Source organism: Quercus robur, chromosome 8 (genome assembly GCF_932294415.1).
Source record: "Quercus robur chromosome 8, dhQueRobu3.1, whole genome shotgun sequence".
In the NCBI taxonomy this organism is placed as follows: Eukaryota; Viridiplantae; Streptophyta; class Magnoliopsida; order Fagales; family Fagaceae; genus Quercus; species Quercus robur.
This window is the reverse complement of record NC_065541.1, coordinates 61,401,355-61,416,553: the sequence shown is the minus strand read 5'-3', so window position 1 is coordinate 61,416,553 and position 15,199 is coordinate 61,401,355. Positions and strand designations below refer to the sequence as shown.

Here is a 15,199-nt window from a genome sequence, read left to right as displayed (position 1 = left end):
GAGAGGGCTCTGACTATCAACAGCTGATTGTTGTCGGAGATAGGATCGCCAACCATTGCACCTTAACCTATCGTCGGAGAAGAGATGAGCTCCAAGAGAGAGAGAGAGAGAGAGAGAGAGAGAGAGAGAGAGAGAGAGAGAGAGAGAGAGAGAGAGAGAGAGAGAGAATTTTCTAAGAGTTCTCTTTTAGTTTGGAAGATGGTTGAACAAAATGAAAATGGGTTTTCAAAGAGAGTGAGCAAAGACTTTATTCAAAAATTGGTTTTCTGAATTCTGAGTTTGTGAGTGAGAGAGAGAGAGACTTTATTCCTAGGGTTGAAATATTTGGATATCTTTTACTAAGGGTTGTGTTAGAATTCCATTGAAGAATGTAAAAATTTAGAGGCAACAATTATGCGGGATTTTAGTGTTTTAGTTTATTTCAAGGGTTTTAATGACCATTGTAACAAGATTAGTCATATTTTAATTAGCGTGCCAGTTTTTAACGTTTGTTTCAACCATTTTCACTAAACCCTTGGAAAAAGTGGGATGAAACAAGTCATTTTTTTTGTATTGACTCCAGGAGTATCATAAATGTGTATTCCCTACTTTCACATGAATTATAAGTCCTACCATGAATTTAATTAGTGAGACCCACAATTATGTTAGAGAGGAATATACATTTATGGTATTCTCAAAATACTCAATAATTACCTTTTTAAATGTAGGACTTGTTTATATATTTAAGACCTCTTTTTTTTTTTTTTTTTTTTTTTTTTTTTTTTTTTTTCATCATAAGTTGAAAGGAGGAAAAAAGTTTTTTCTCCTCTCCGTAGGAGTGCTCCTTCTCGCTATGGGTGAGACTTTCTTACACTACTTCAGTGGGCGTGGTGGTCATGGATTCTAATTTCCTTGATAAGCTTAGTAAGATATCACTCACCGAGGATGAGGAACTAGATATTGCTGTGCAGATTACCCATCATAAAGAAATCCTTGAGGAATGCTCCCTTAGCATGCTTGGACGATTTCTGAGTGATAAACCGATTAATCTTAGGGCGGCAAAGAACCTGCTGTGCTTAGTGTGGCAACTGGGGAACGATCTTAAGATTGTGGAGGTGGATGAAGGGCTACTTCAATTCAAGTTTTCTTTAGAGACCCAACTGAAGTGGGTCGTTGATAACGGACCTTAGTGCTTTGATAATCATCTCTTAGTACTTTAGCGATGGGAGAAAGGATTATCGGTGATAAATGTCTCTTTCCCTAGTATACAACTATAGGTTCAGGTGTGGGGTTTGCCCTTCGACCTAATGAACGACGAGGCAAGGAAGGAGATTGGAAGCGGGTTGGGTGAGGTTTGGACGTGGATGTTAAGGCCATAAACTTTGAACGGGCATGCTTTCTCCGAGTTAGGATTGACATTCCACTGGACAAACCTCTAAGGCAGCGGGCTCCAGTTGTTAGTCCCGAGGGTGATAGGACATGCGTCGCCTTCAAGTATGAGCAGATAGTAGGACTGTGCTTCTCATGTGGATGACCCAGGCATGAGTTGAAGGGTTGTCCTTATTGACGATCATCACAAAACCCAATGGATAGCAAGTATACTCTATACGGCAACTGGATGAAGGCTAGTGGTTGACGAAGCATGGAGGTACCACAAGTCCATGAACGTAACACACCGCAACAGCAGCACGAGGGTGGTGATGGCACACATAGTGGGGCTTCGTCTCCCTCTGAACATACTAAGTTGCTAACTAGGACTGAGACCACAAGCTGAGCATGTGCAGCGGAATCCTTGGAGGGGAATAATTGCATGAACCCAAATATAGGGGGTGGGGATCCTAGTGGGCCCAAGCCACAATTAATGGGCACTGATTTGTCATAGTTTAATGCTCCAGAGAGTAATGAAGAGGAAATAAACAATATCTGTGTGATCAAACCCGTGACTTTAGACCAATGCCATTTTGGGATAGTTGACAAACACAAACTCATAGGTGGGGAGCATGTTATTGGTGATGATAGTGAGACATGCAAAGTAAACCATGTGAGCAAGAAAACTCACTCCCAACATGTGCAACCTAGGTGGAAGCGAATAGAACTTATATAGCAAAATGATGGGATGAACTGTAAGGATGGGATGTTTGATAAAGTGGGAGACAAGAGATTGCATGAAAGTGTTTCAGTGGAGCTTGAACTCAATGTTACTAAGGATGGAAAACATATCAAAACTGGGGTGGACCTTACTTATATGGAAGCATCAACGGTGGAGGCTGCAATGTAGCCCCGCCGAGCACAATGATCATCATTAGCTGCAACTATCGGGGGATTGGGAACCAACGTGCAGTGGGTGTACTCACTAAGTTAGTGAGAAAAAAAGGATCCACCGTTTTGTTTCTTATGGAGATAAAGCGGTCTATAGCAGAGATGCGAAAACTATGTTTTTACTTGAACTTCCAATCAGCACTGGCTGTTCCAAGTGACAGATGTAGTGGAGGGTTGGATATGTTTTGGAAGTTAACATGCAATCTGCACATTTAGACCTTCTCGCCAAACCATATTGATGCACATATATTACCTGATAGCCAACAACCATGAGGATTACTGGTTTCTATGGTAGATTGGAGGGACACCGTAAGCATGAGTTGTGGCAACTCCTTAGACACTTACATGCAAGATCCTCACTGCCATGGGTTTGCATTGGTGACTTTAATAAAGTACTTCACTCTTCAGAGAAGCATAGTGGTCTTCCTAAACAACTGTCACCAATGCAAGCATTCAAGGAGTCGCTTCTTCACTGTGAGTTGATGGACCTCAGATTCCATGGTTATCCATTTACTTGGCGGAATGGTCGACCAGGCACAGTATTTGTGGAGATACGTTTGGATAGAGTGTGTGCCAACACAGTTTGGCAGGCTTTGTTTCATACAACTAACATACTCTGATCATGATCCTATACTCATAAACACCCAATATTCTGTCCAGCAGGTTCGGCCATGGCGTAAGCAGCTTCACAGGTTTAAGGAAAGATGGGCGATTCATGAAGGGTGTAAGGAAAAAATCAAGGAAGCATGGTCCCAGCACATGCCTAATGGTAGCCCTATGTTTCGACTGTTTGAGGAGATTAAGTTTTGTCGAATGTAGCTGGTTGCTTGGAGCCGAGAGGTCTTTGGGAACACAGGACACCAGTTGGACAAAAAATAGAAGGTACTAGAGGAGTTGATCAATACAGGCTATGGCAACAACCTAGACCAGATCAACCAAGTGCGAGATGATATTAATGACTTGTTACACCATGAGAAGGTGTTTTGGAGGCAAAGATCAAGAGCCATATGGCTCCCAGCAGGGGATAAAAATACCAAGTTTTTCCACAAATGAGCAAGCCAAAGAAGACGAAAAAAATCAGATTGAGGGCTCAATGGATGAAAATGGGAGTTGGAGTTCAGATGAGCAGCAAATAGGTGGTATAGCAGAGAGGTACTTCTAGGGGATTTTCTCCACATCACACCCGACCAATGTAGAGGAAGTTCTAACCTCGATAGATAATGTAGTAACATAGGAAATGAACTAGAAGTTGAGTATAACCTTTATGGGAGATGAGGTGAGGAATGCATGCTTTGCGATGCATCCGTCAAAATCACCAGGCCTGGATGGTATGTCACCATTTTTCATTCAAAAATATTGGCACATAGTGGGTAGGAATGTCACCGAAGCATTGCACTCAATCCTAAACTCAGGCCACATCCTTAACAAGATGAATTCACCTACATCCTACTCATCCCAAAGCTTAAGGATCCGCAACATATGGCAGACTATCACCCTATCAGTTTGAGCAATGTGGTGAGCCGTATAGTCTTAAAAGTTTTGGCTAATCGTGTAAAAACTATCCTCCCGAATATCATCTTTGATACACAAAGCGCATTTGTTCTAGATAGACTCATCTCCAATAATACGACGGTTGCATAGATGTTGCATCCGTTGAGAAACAGAATGTTAGGACATATGTGTTTCACATGTTAAGAACATATGTCATGATTTTATGTAATTGACTTATCCTTTGACAAAACGCACTTTACTTGTATTTGGGTAGATTTAGGATGTCTTTAAATACTTCGAGAAACCTTGTTTCAAGATCAAGTATTGAAGTCTTCAAGTCTGTTCAAGAAAACAAGTTCAGGGTGCAAAATCATTAAAGCTCGACAGCTGCATCTATCGAGCTTAAGGAAGCTGTTCTACATTCGGTGTGCTCGACACCTTATCGACAGCTACTCAACACTTGCTATCTGTCGAGGTTTAAGATTTTTAGAATTTCAATATCATTTTCTTGGGATCCGTGAATGTGTCTTTGGGTTTTCTTTTCTCCTAACCCTATACATATAAAAGGATCAATTTAAGGGCCGTCAAAGTGTTCACAAGTTGCACAACCTTTGAGCAAACTCTGTTCAAGCAAATTGTGACCGGAGACAAAATTCTTGTCCTAGTTCATCTCTTTCTCTTGAAGAAGTTGTTGTGTATGTGCACCGTAGGGTTTTGTGACCAAGCATCTTCTTGAACTTCATCGTGTGGATGAACTGAAGAACTTTGCAACCAACAACCTTCTTAGTTGGTGATTGAAGTCGCATACTGGGATTCGCGCAATTGGTTAGTCATGTACTGGGAGTCGTGCATCTGAAAGGGGAATTGTCACTACAGAATAAGTCCAATTTAAAAGGTAAGGGTTCAACTGTAGGTTGGTAAGGTACTTGGATTCCTTTACTTGTAATCGCTTGTTGTGATAATAGTAGAGTTTCGGGAGTGGTGACCTGAAAATCACTCGATGGGGTTTTTGCCGTTAGGTTTTCCCCATTCGTAAACAAATCACCGTGTTATTTATTTTCCGCTGCATATTTAGTTTATTGGTGATTTGTTTGTGCTTCCATGCATTTGCATGATAAATTGATTAATTAATAACTTGGCTAATTGATTAATTAATAACTTGGCTAATTAATTAATTAAATTCCATCACAAGGGGTCATTCAGTTTGTGGTCCATCACAGAAGACAAGGCAAAATAGGTCACATGGCTGTGAAGCTTGACATTAGTAAAACTTATGACCAAGTGGAATGGGAATTCCTACATAAGATAATGCTAAAACTAGGTTTCACAAAGAGGTGGGTAAACTTGGTTATGTGGTGTGTTTCGACAGCAAACTATACTATGCTTAGTAACGGAGAGCCACGAGGCTTCATCTCTCCAACCCCCGGCATAAAATAGGGTGACCCTTTATCGCCATACTTGTTCTTATTTTGTGTTAAAGGCTTATCTGCCTTGATCTGGAAAGCGATAGAGTGACAACAGCTTCATAGGGTGCTGTTTTGCCTTGGGGGGGGGGGGGGGTCAGTATCTCCCACTTGCTCTTCGCTGACAATAGCCTATTGTTTTGTCCAGCTTTCCACTCGGAATGTAGTAACCTTCTCCATGTGCTGAGTACATATGAAAGAGCCTCGGGCCAGGCTATTAAACGGCAGAAAATGACCTTATTTTTCAGCCCAAATATGGCCTGGATGGTAAGGGACAATATTTGCAGGTTGCTAAATGCCCAAATAGTAATGGAGTTTGAGAAATACTTAGGACTGCCACTGGTGGGAGGAAAAAATAAGGCCAACACGTTTAAGGACCTTCGGGAAAGAATAGCAAAACGAGTCATGGGTTGGAAAGAGAAGCTTATTACGAAAGCAGGGAGAGAGGTTTTGATTAAAACGTGGCACAAGCAATACCAACATACTCAATGAGCTTGTTCAAGCTTCCAAAAGGCCTATGCAACGATATTAACTTTATCATTGCTAAGTATTGGTGGGGACAGACGAGCAATGAGAGAAAGATACACTGGATAAAGTGGAAATGGTTGTGTGAGCCTATGAAAAAGGGTGGAATGGGCTTTCAGAATATTAATGCCTTCAACTTGGCTATGCTAGCAAAATAGGCATGGAGGTTACTCAACCAACAGAATTCCCTATTCTTCAGAGTGTATAAGGCTAGAAACTTGCCCACGTGCTCTTTTCTGGAAGCCAAACTAAGGAGCAATCCATCATATGTGCGGAGGAGCATATTACAAGCTAGAGATGTCATACTAGCCGGGTTGAAGTGGAAGGTGGGAAGTGGTAACTCGGATATTGCATGTCACGTGTGGTTGCCTCGACCGCCATGTTTCCGGCGACATGGGCCAGGATGGACGAAGGTGAGGGAGTTGGTGGATGTAGCTACAAGTCAGTGGGACAAAGCAAAGCTAGCATATTGGTTTGAAAGACATATGTGTGATGACATTCTACGAATACCTTTAAATAACTTGCATGGCAATGATGTACTCGTTTGGAAGGAGAATAAGGCCTAGAGATTTACGGTCAAAATAACATATGGTGTGGCACAGAGACTGCTCATCTAGGAAGCACTGACACAGCTGGGAGGGTGCCACACCGAAGTTTGATGAGGCCCGACGCGATTGCCCGCTCGTCGGTGCTGCGTCTAAGTGTAGTTTTTTATTTTTTTTTATTTTTTTTTTTTATACTTGGCTTCGATTTGCACCGAACCGAGCAGATTTGATCAGAATTGGGTCGTATCAGCTGAATCAAATCGTATCGGTCGGTGGCCGAAATTGATTGAAACGGCCGAAATTGGCTTTGAATGAGACTCAAACATCCCAAAACTATCCTTCCTCAATTTTATTCCGAATATTTGTTGCTTCTTTTGTGTTTTCTTTGTTGTTTTATGTTTCTTGCCTTTGAAAATATATTTGAAATGAAAAGGATAACATATAGAAAATATATAGAAAATGATGTTTGCATGCTTTCCCAGCAGTGAAATATATTTTTTATCATTTGTTGTTTGCATGCTTTCCCAAAATAAAAAAATATTTTTGCCTTTGAAATATATAGAAAATATAAATAAAAATATTTTTAATAACTTTTTAATTGCCGCACTCCGCCACACCCGCACCCTATTTTTTCAAAAATTTCCGAGTCTTGCACCCGCACCCGAATCCGAAAACACACCCGTGCTTCATAGCTGCATATCCCTCCAGGTGTAGTGGCGGCGCCACATTCAGTCCAGGGTGTTGCTCTTGAAAAAAAAAAATTATATATAATAATTAAATTTTTTTTATTTGTTTACCCTTAAAAAAAAAAATTAGGAACACCTTTAAGAAAAATTAGGAACACCCTCAAATATATATATAAAAAAAAAATATTTTTTCTACTTTCAAACAAAAGAAAAATCCCAAAAAAAAATTTTGAGCTAAGATCTGAAGAAAAAAAAATTGTAACAGAGCAAGCCAACCAGGGAAAAAAAGCCCAACATCAAAATGAATAGATTACATATAGTAGCAAACCCACGGATTCTCAAAAAAAAAGCCAACAACAAACAAACAAACAAACCAAAAGCCAATATACACGTCTGATTCATCAAGTAAAGCAAAAACTGAAATAAAAAACCTCATTAGCCATGAATGACAACAACCACCGGACGGCGCGAGCTCCAGAGCACATTGGTCATCAGTGATCGAGCCTTAAACTCGAGTTCCAGAGCATATTGGGCATCCGAGATCAAAGATCGATCCGATCAAATCGGAGATTAGTCACGCCTCGACATGATGCCCAACGGCACCACCCCTCTGCTCAGCCTCAAGCCTCCCTGCTCCCTCAACCTCAAGGTATTTCATCTTTTTCTCTCTTTAGTCTCTTACATATACAGGTTAATGGGTATGAGTTTCTCTCTTAGACTCTCTCTCTCTCTCTCTCTTTATCTGAAGATTGAAGGCAATTGAGAGTCTCTCTCTCTCTTTAAGACTTTATCTGATTACTTAGCTTTACTTTATCACTTTATTAATATTTGCCCCTGTTTTTGGGTTTATCCATTGGTGTTGGTGTTGGTGATGGTGAGATACAATTAATTGTTTTTTAGTGTATTGTGATTTGTGATTGTGAATTTATCTGATTGGCTCTTGTGATTGGGGGCCATGGGGCTTGTCTATTGAGTGGGGGGTAGATGGGGCATGGGGTTGGGGTGGGATATTTGAATTGGGAGGAAGTAAATGCATAGGGTGTGTGCTAGTGCAACTAATAAACAATAATTTAATTAACCAATAATTAATTGGGGGAAGCAACTAATAAACAATAATTAATAATTTAATTAATCAATATATTATAAAAGACAAACAAATTAAATTATGTTAGGCTAAACAACAATTAATAATTTTATAATTAATGAGACAACAATATAACAAAATATAGTTTATAAAAGACAAACAAATTAATGAAACAACAAAACAATAATAATTAATAATTTTATTAATATTTCAAATGAACTTATAGTGTATTATTTATTCTTTTACTAGAATCATGTATTTGCATGTTTTTTTATTATTGTTGTTGTCAATATATAAATTTATCTTTTTATTTGATTGTGTAATTTATCCTTTTAAAAGAACACTCTGAGAAAAATTTCTGGAACTGCTACTGTCCAGGTGAGGACCACTCTATGGCTGGCACGAATGGATAGGTTTGGAAATCGGTGTGGGCACTCAATACTCCTCCAAAGGTAAAAAATTTCCTATGGAGGGCTTGTTCTAATATCTTCCCAACCTGCGACAACTTACACAGAAAAAAGTTGCAAGTAGAGCCTCTCTGTATGGTGTGCCACCAACATAGAGAAACGGTATGCCATGCTCTTTGGGAATGCCCCTTGGCTCGTAATGTGTGGGGGACTGGTCAGTGGTAAGATTCAGAAAAGCAAAGCCTATGCAACAGATTTTTTCCTTTTGACGCGAAGCATGTTGGAGAGGCTACCAAAAGACGAGATGGAGCGACGGATGACAGCTGCATTGGCAATATGAAGGGCACATAACAAGTTTTGTTTTGAGGAATTCTAGCCTAGACCTGAAACCATCATTCGCGAGGCAATGTCCATTTTGCATGAATACCAAAAGTTAGTGGCAAACCAACGTACACATTAGTTGTTTGAAGGGATGGGTGTAATGATGTTTCTTGTTTTTTTCTTTGTCCCAGGTGTCAGGCTAGAATGTATAGCCCTGAAGCACTTCATTACCCTTACACCTTTGTACATTTATCTCATTATTTTAATACAAATTTCACCTTTTCAGTCCAAAAAAAAAAAAGTTGAAAGAACGAAACTTCGAGGTTAAGGGATATAGGCTATAGCTTGTCAAGAAAAAAAAGAAAAAGGGCTAAGGAAATTGTACCGTCTTTAACTTTTCATGGTCAAAAGTGTGTCATGCAGACTGCTTTCTTCTATTTCGTTTTACTTTTTTCTAAAAGCACCCGCCCATGTTTTAAGTATTTAGGGCCTTCAACCTTTCAGTTCTAAAGTACGTCATTGTCTACTTTCATCTACTTTAGTTTCGATTAACAAAAGTCTTTGGGCTTCTGTTCCCGACGACAATGTCCGACCATGGAGAGGGTCCGGCGATAGGGATCGATCTAGGAACGACGTACTCGTGCGTGGCAGTGTGGCAAAATGAAAGAGTAGAGATAATAGTAAATGATCAGGGTAACAGGACCACTCCCTCCTATGTTGCTTTCACTCCGATAGAGCGCTTGGTAGGTGATGCCGCCAAGATCCAGGTCGCCAGGAACCCCACCGACTCCATCTTCGGTAATCTTCAAAGGTTTTTTTTTTTTTTTTTTTTAATTATTATTATTATTTTATTTTTTTTAAGCACTCTGTGTTATGCTCCCCCATTAATAATAATAAGGTTATTCGTGAAAATAACTTTGATCACATATATTGTTAGCTCATCGCATGAAAATAATAATTCCACATATAACATTAAAAAAAATTCCACATATAAAAATTCAAAAGTTATATGTGAAATTATTATTTAGATAAAGTTATATGTGGACCCAATCACAATTTAGATAAAGTTATATTTGGAATTTTGATCCCTTAGAATATACAAAATTCAGACATCTAATTTGATCCTTTAGAATAAATTGAGAAAATAAATCAATCTAAAAGTTTTAAGAGTATAATTGTATATATATATATATATATATATATATATATATTTTTTTTTTTTTATTCTTGTTAGTAAGAAATTTATATATCAGAGATCAAAATAAAAAAATAAGTAAGAGATTTATCTAAATATACATAATTCAGAATGTGAACAGTACAAAATGAAAACTGAAAACTGAACAGTACAAAATTTAGTAAGAGATTTAGGACCCGTTTGGTACGTTTGTTTAAATAACAGTTTTTAGTTTTTTTAGAAATACATGTGGGTGACAAAGTGTGTAAAAATACGTGTAATGTTGTTTAAAAACTGAAAACATGTATTTAAAATTGTATACCAAACAGGGCCTTATATTTTTGGATATCGCTTATTTTGTTGAAAACTGAAAACTTATTACTGAAAGTACTGTAGCAAAATAATTTATAAGCTAGCTAATTTTTTGGATAGAATGTACTGTAGCTTCAGCTAAATAGTAACGTGAACAGTACAAAATAATTTATATGCATTTTTCATCTTTTGTAGGGTTCATGAACAGTAACGTGGGACTCAGGTAATTTTCAGCCAAATGCGCAAAACGCTATCCAAACACTCACCTAATTTGACTTGTTAGAATAAATTAAGAAAACAAATCAATCTAAAAGTTTTAAGAGTATAACTGCAAATTTTTTTTTTTTTTAATTTTATTCTTCTAAGTATTTAAAATTTGGGTTTATGTTTTATAACCAGAGTTCAAAACATTGGAGAGAGAGAGAGAGAGAGAGAGAGAGAGAGAGAGAGAGAGAGAGAGAGAGGATGCTTCAGCCTTTAGGGATTTAGTCTAGTATAAGAGCATTAAGTTTTTAAAAAAATATATAAATATATGTAATTATGGTAATTGAATTTCCATGAGAAAAGATAAAAAGAAATGTTAAATTACTACAAATTTTACTACAAAATGATAATAATTTGATATGGTAAGAATGTGATTAGTGTCACTTGAAAAAGTAATAAATAATTATATAAATTGATTTTTTGTGATGGTGATATATCATCTTATAAGACTAATATAGTAAAATTTGCAATATACGTAAAATTACTCAACAAGAAAAGAGACATAAATAGTGAAATGAGTGAAAATAATGAAAAAGAAAAGAAACTAGAAAAATGGATGAAAACCTAAGACAAAATAAAAGCTACTTTAAAAAAATAGTAAAGTAGGTGAAAAAGTTAGGTTATGTTTGATAACAATTTTTGTAATCTATTTTCAAAAACTTGTTTTTCGGAATAAAAAGTTTTTTTTTTTTTGAAATCAAAAACATGTTTGGTTAGTTGAAATTAAAAAAAAAAAAGTTTTTTGAAGAAAAAAATAGAAAATACTATAGTATGTTGTTATTAGAATTTGAACTCTAATACTAACTCATTAAATGAGATAGATTCATTAAATTAAATCCGTGTTTTCAATGACTTTTGAAAAATAGAAACTGAAAATAGCCTTTTGCATGTTCTCAGTTTCCTTCACAAATTGAGATTTGAGAATAATTTTTGTTTTCTGTTCATTTTGGGTTGGCAAACAAGTTTTTTAGTCTCAAAAATAGAAAATTGTTTTTGGAAATAGAAAATATGGGGAAAAACAGTTACCAAACATACCCTTATATTCTTTGATATGTGAAGGAAGATCCCCCCACCCCCCCCCCCCTTTTTTTTTTATGTTGGTATCATTGGCTGTTTTTCAGGAGTGGGAGTTGTTTATTTTCTATTTCTAACCATGTTAGGGAGGCAAACTACTTAAGTGCAGAAGAAATTGAATGAGTGGCAATTGGCCCCTCTCACCCCTGGCTCCACCTGGTCTCATTCAAATATATTAATTTATTTTTTTATAGTTAGAAATAATATCAAGCTATATTAGTTTAAATTAATTAAAATTCTCCATTTTTTTTATAAGTAAACAAATGGTACAACAAATTTCGATTAAATTAGGTTTGATCTTTTTTAAAAATTATCTAATTAAATTTTATTTATTAGTACTTATTGAATTAATATGTATCATATATAAATAAACTTTCCCCTGGAGCATAGAGATAACTAGTACCCCAATACTAAACAAATTCTAATTTTAGGTTTAATAATTTCTAATTAAATTAGGAAAGATCCTTTCCACAAATTCTCTAATTTAACTTGTTATTTATTAATAGTATTTTTTTATTATTGAATATTAATAGTACTTATTAATTGAATGTCTCATATATAAATTCCATTTATCAAACTTTTCCATGCATTAATTGATCAGATTAGTGAATAATTTAAAGCAAAAATGGAACTTATTTTCCAGACGTTTCTAGTTATTCCTTTTACAAAATTAGTTTGCACTCAAATATTAGCCAAAAGATGCAGGGGTTATTCAACTTAATCATTGTAATATGTTTGGATGAGCTTATTATTATTTGCCTTTTATTTTATTACTTTACTTTATTATTGTTTGCACTCAAATATAACTTTACTTTTTCTTCGAATGATAAATATATTACTATACTTTACCTAATTAAATAAGTTTAAAAAAATTAAAAATTAAAAATTAAAAAAAAAAAAAAAAAAAAAAAAAACCCAGGAAATAAAATGAACTTACCTGAATATCGCAATGTTTTATAGCACTCATATTCACCATTTTATAGGCGACAATCTCATTCAAATTCTACCACACATGGTGTTAAAAACTAACAATTACGGACAGTTTTGGGTTTATTAATTGTAGTGAATATGAGCTTAATTAAAGTTCTCTGTTACAAATTTCAGACATATAGTAACGATTTAAATTAAAAAATTTCTAGGTCATCAGCAAGTATGTTTTCTAATTATACTTAAATATATATATGGACAAGAAATGAATAATTTATTTCTGCTCCTTATTCTTTATTGTTGTCAAATCATTTTTTAATTCCTTAAAATGGTATTGTCATGTAGATGCGAAGCGATTGATTGGTAGGAGATTCAGCGATCCTTTAGTTCAGGAAGATATCAAGCTTTGGCCTTTCAAGGTCATTTGTGGTCTTGATGACAAACCTATGATCGTTGTCAACTATAAGGGCGAAGAGAAGAAATTTTCTGCGGAGGAAATCTCATCTATGGTCCTTAGAATGATGCGTGAGATTGCCGAAGCCTACCTGGGCACAACTGTGAAGAATGCGGTTGTTACTGCCCCCGCCTACTTCAATGACTCCCAGCGTAAGGCTACAAAGGATGCTGGAGGCATTGCTGGCCTGAATGTCCTGCGTATAATCAATGAACCAACTGCTGCAGCCATTGCTTATGGTCTAGACAAGATTGCAGATAGTAATGGCAAGAGAAATGTGTTGATTTTTGATTTGGGTGGTGGTACTGCAGATGTCTCACTACTTACCATTGAAAAGGGTGTCTTCCAAGTGAAGGCCGTTGCTGGAGACACTCACCTTGGAGGTGAGGACTTTGATAACCGAGTAGTAAAGCACTTTGTTGAGATATTTAAGAGGCAACACAAGGTGGACATTAGTGGGAATTCCCGAGCTCTTAGGAGGTTGAGAACTGCATGTGAGAAGGCAAAGAGGATTCTTTCTTCTGCAATTGATACTACCGTTGAAGTCGATGCTTTGTGTAATGGTATTGATTTCTTTTCAACTATTACCCGTGCCAAATTTGCAGAACTCAATATGGATTTATTCATGAAGTGCATCGCTATTGTGGAGAAGTGCTTGACTGATGCTAATATGGATAAGAGCTGCGTCCATGCTGTTGTTCTTTCGGGTGGTTCTTCCCGAATTCCAAAGGTGCAGCAGTTGTTGCAAGACTTCTTCGATGGGAAGGAGCTTTGCAAGAGCCTTCATCCGGATGAGGCTGTTGCTTATGGAGCAGCTGTTCAAGCTGCGATCTTGACCAATATGAGAAATGAGAAACTGCAAGACATCGTGCTCTTAGATGTCACCCCTCTTTCCCTTGGTGTAAAAGCTAATGGAATGGATATGAATATTATGATTCCAAGGAATACCGCCATTCCTACTGAGAAGAAGAGGTACTACACCACTAGCGCTGACAACCAAACTTCTGTATTGATCTCTGTTTACGAGGGTGAAAGAGCAAGAACTTGTGATAACAACTTGTTGGGACGATTTAAGCTTCCTAATATTCCTCCAGCACCCAAGGGTGTTGTTAAAATAAACGTTTGTTTTAATATTGACACTAATGGTATCTTGAATGTTTCTGCTAAGGAGATGACCACTGGTGTAATGAGGAATATCACCATCACTAATGATGAGTCAAGACTGTCCAGCGAAGAGATTAACAGGATGGTCCAGGATGCAGAGATATACAAGGCCGAAGATGATGAACACAGGAAGAAGGTCAAGGCTAAGGAAGCTTTGGAGAACTATACCTACAACATGAGGAATACTATCAATGATGAGAAGATTGGTGCCAAGCTTTCCCGTAGAGGTAAGAAAAAAATTAAAGATGCTATTCAACAGGTGATTGAGTGGTTAGATGGCCTCCAGCTCGTGGAATCAGAAGAGTATGCGGACAAGCTGGAAACGCTCAAGAGCATCTGCAATCCCATCATGGAGAGAATTTATAGATTAAATTGAGCAGAATCTCTCAACGGTGAAGCATATGTAAGGGTGCAAACCATGTTACTAGTGTGACTATTTCGACTTTGTTTGTCCAAACCTTTAACTCAATTATTTTCTTGCTAGTTATTAGTAATTTGTCCTTGGTTTGAAATTTATTACTTAATTTATGGTTTGTCATTTTTATGTCCACTGATAAGGTTGAGCCTCAACCTGTCTAGCTTGGATGTGGATTTATCCTCGTAAAAGCCACAGTTTGTTTGGATTTTAGAGTCTTAGATTAGATTAAGAAGCCATGTGAATTGATAAAGGGTTAGCTCTGACTCTGTTCATGGAGAGGATAAATTGCCCCTGTTACGTAGCCTTTGTGAAATGTATCATGGCCCTGAATTTACATTGAGAAAAAAAAAAAAAAATCTGATTTAAAGATATGGAAATTTTGGCAAATTCCTTAAGACAAATTCTTTGAGACAAATTAAGGGCGGTAGTTCAATGTAAGTTAATTAGGGTTTAAATAGTGTAAAAGTCTTTTACAATTATTTTGTTGTTGTTGTTGAAGAAATTGAAGACAAGCAAGCTCCCTCAAGTAAGTTCTAGATTGCTTGACTGCTCGAACGATCATTATTCAAGAAACAGAAATTTCATATTGTTG

The 15,199-nt window shown here is 36.8% G+C and overlaps 1 protein-coding gene across 1 annotated transcript; it reads left to right on the top strand.

Moving 5' to 3' along the window:
* Positions 1–9,278: 9,278 nt before the first annotated feature.
* Positions 9,279–14,705, top strand: LOC126697480 (heat shock cognate 70 kDa protein-like). Its single transcript, XM_050394492.1, has 2 exons — positions 9,279–9,618; positions 12,917–14,705. The coding sequence occupies exons 1-2, from the start codon at positions 9,405–9,407 to the stop codon at positions 14,563–14,565; spliced, it is 1,863 nt and encodes a 620-aa protein (XP_050250449.1). The 5' UTR covers positions 9,279–9,404; the 3' UTR covers positions 14,566–14,705.
* Positions 14,706–15,199: the final 494 nt, after the last annotated feature.

What these genes read in the sequence shown, in the direction of transcription:
- LOC126697480 (XM_050394492.1), top strand. Translation starts at nt 9,405, where the DNA reads ATGTCCGACCATGGAGAGGGTCCGGCGATAGGGATCGATCTAGGAACG. An exon ending in CCCCACCGACTCCATCTTCG is followed by an intron (nt 9,619 to 12,916) that starts GTAATCTTCAAA and finishes ATTGTCATGTAG; the next exon opens with ATGCGAAGCGATTGATTGGT.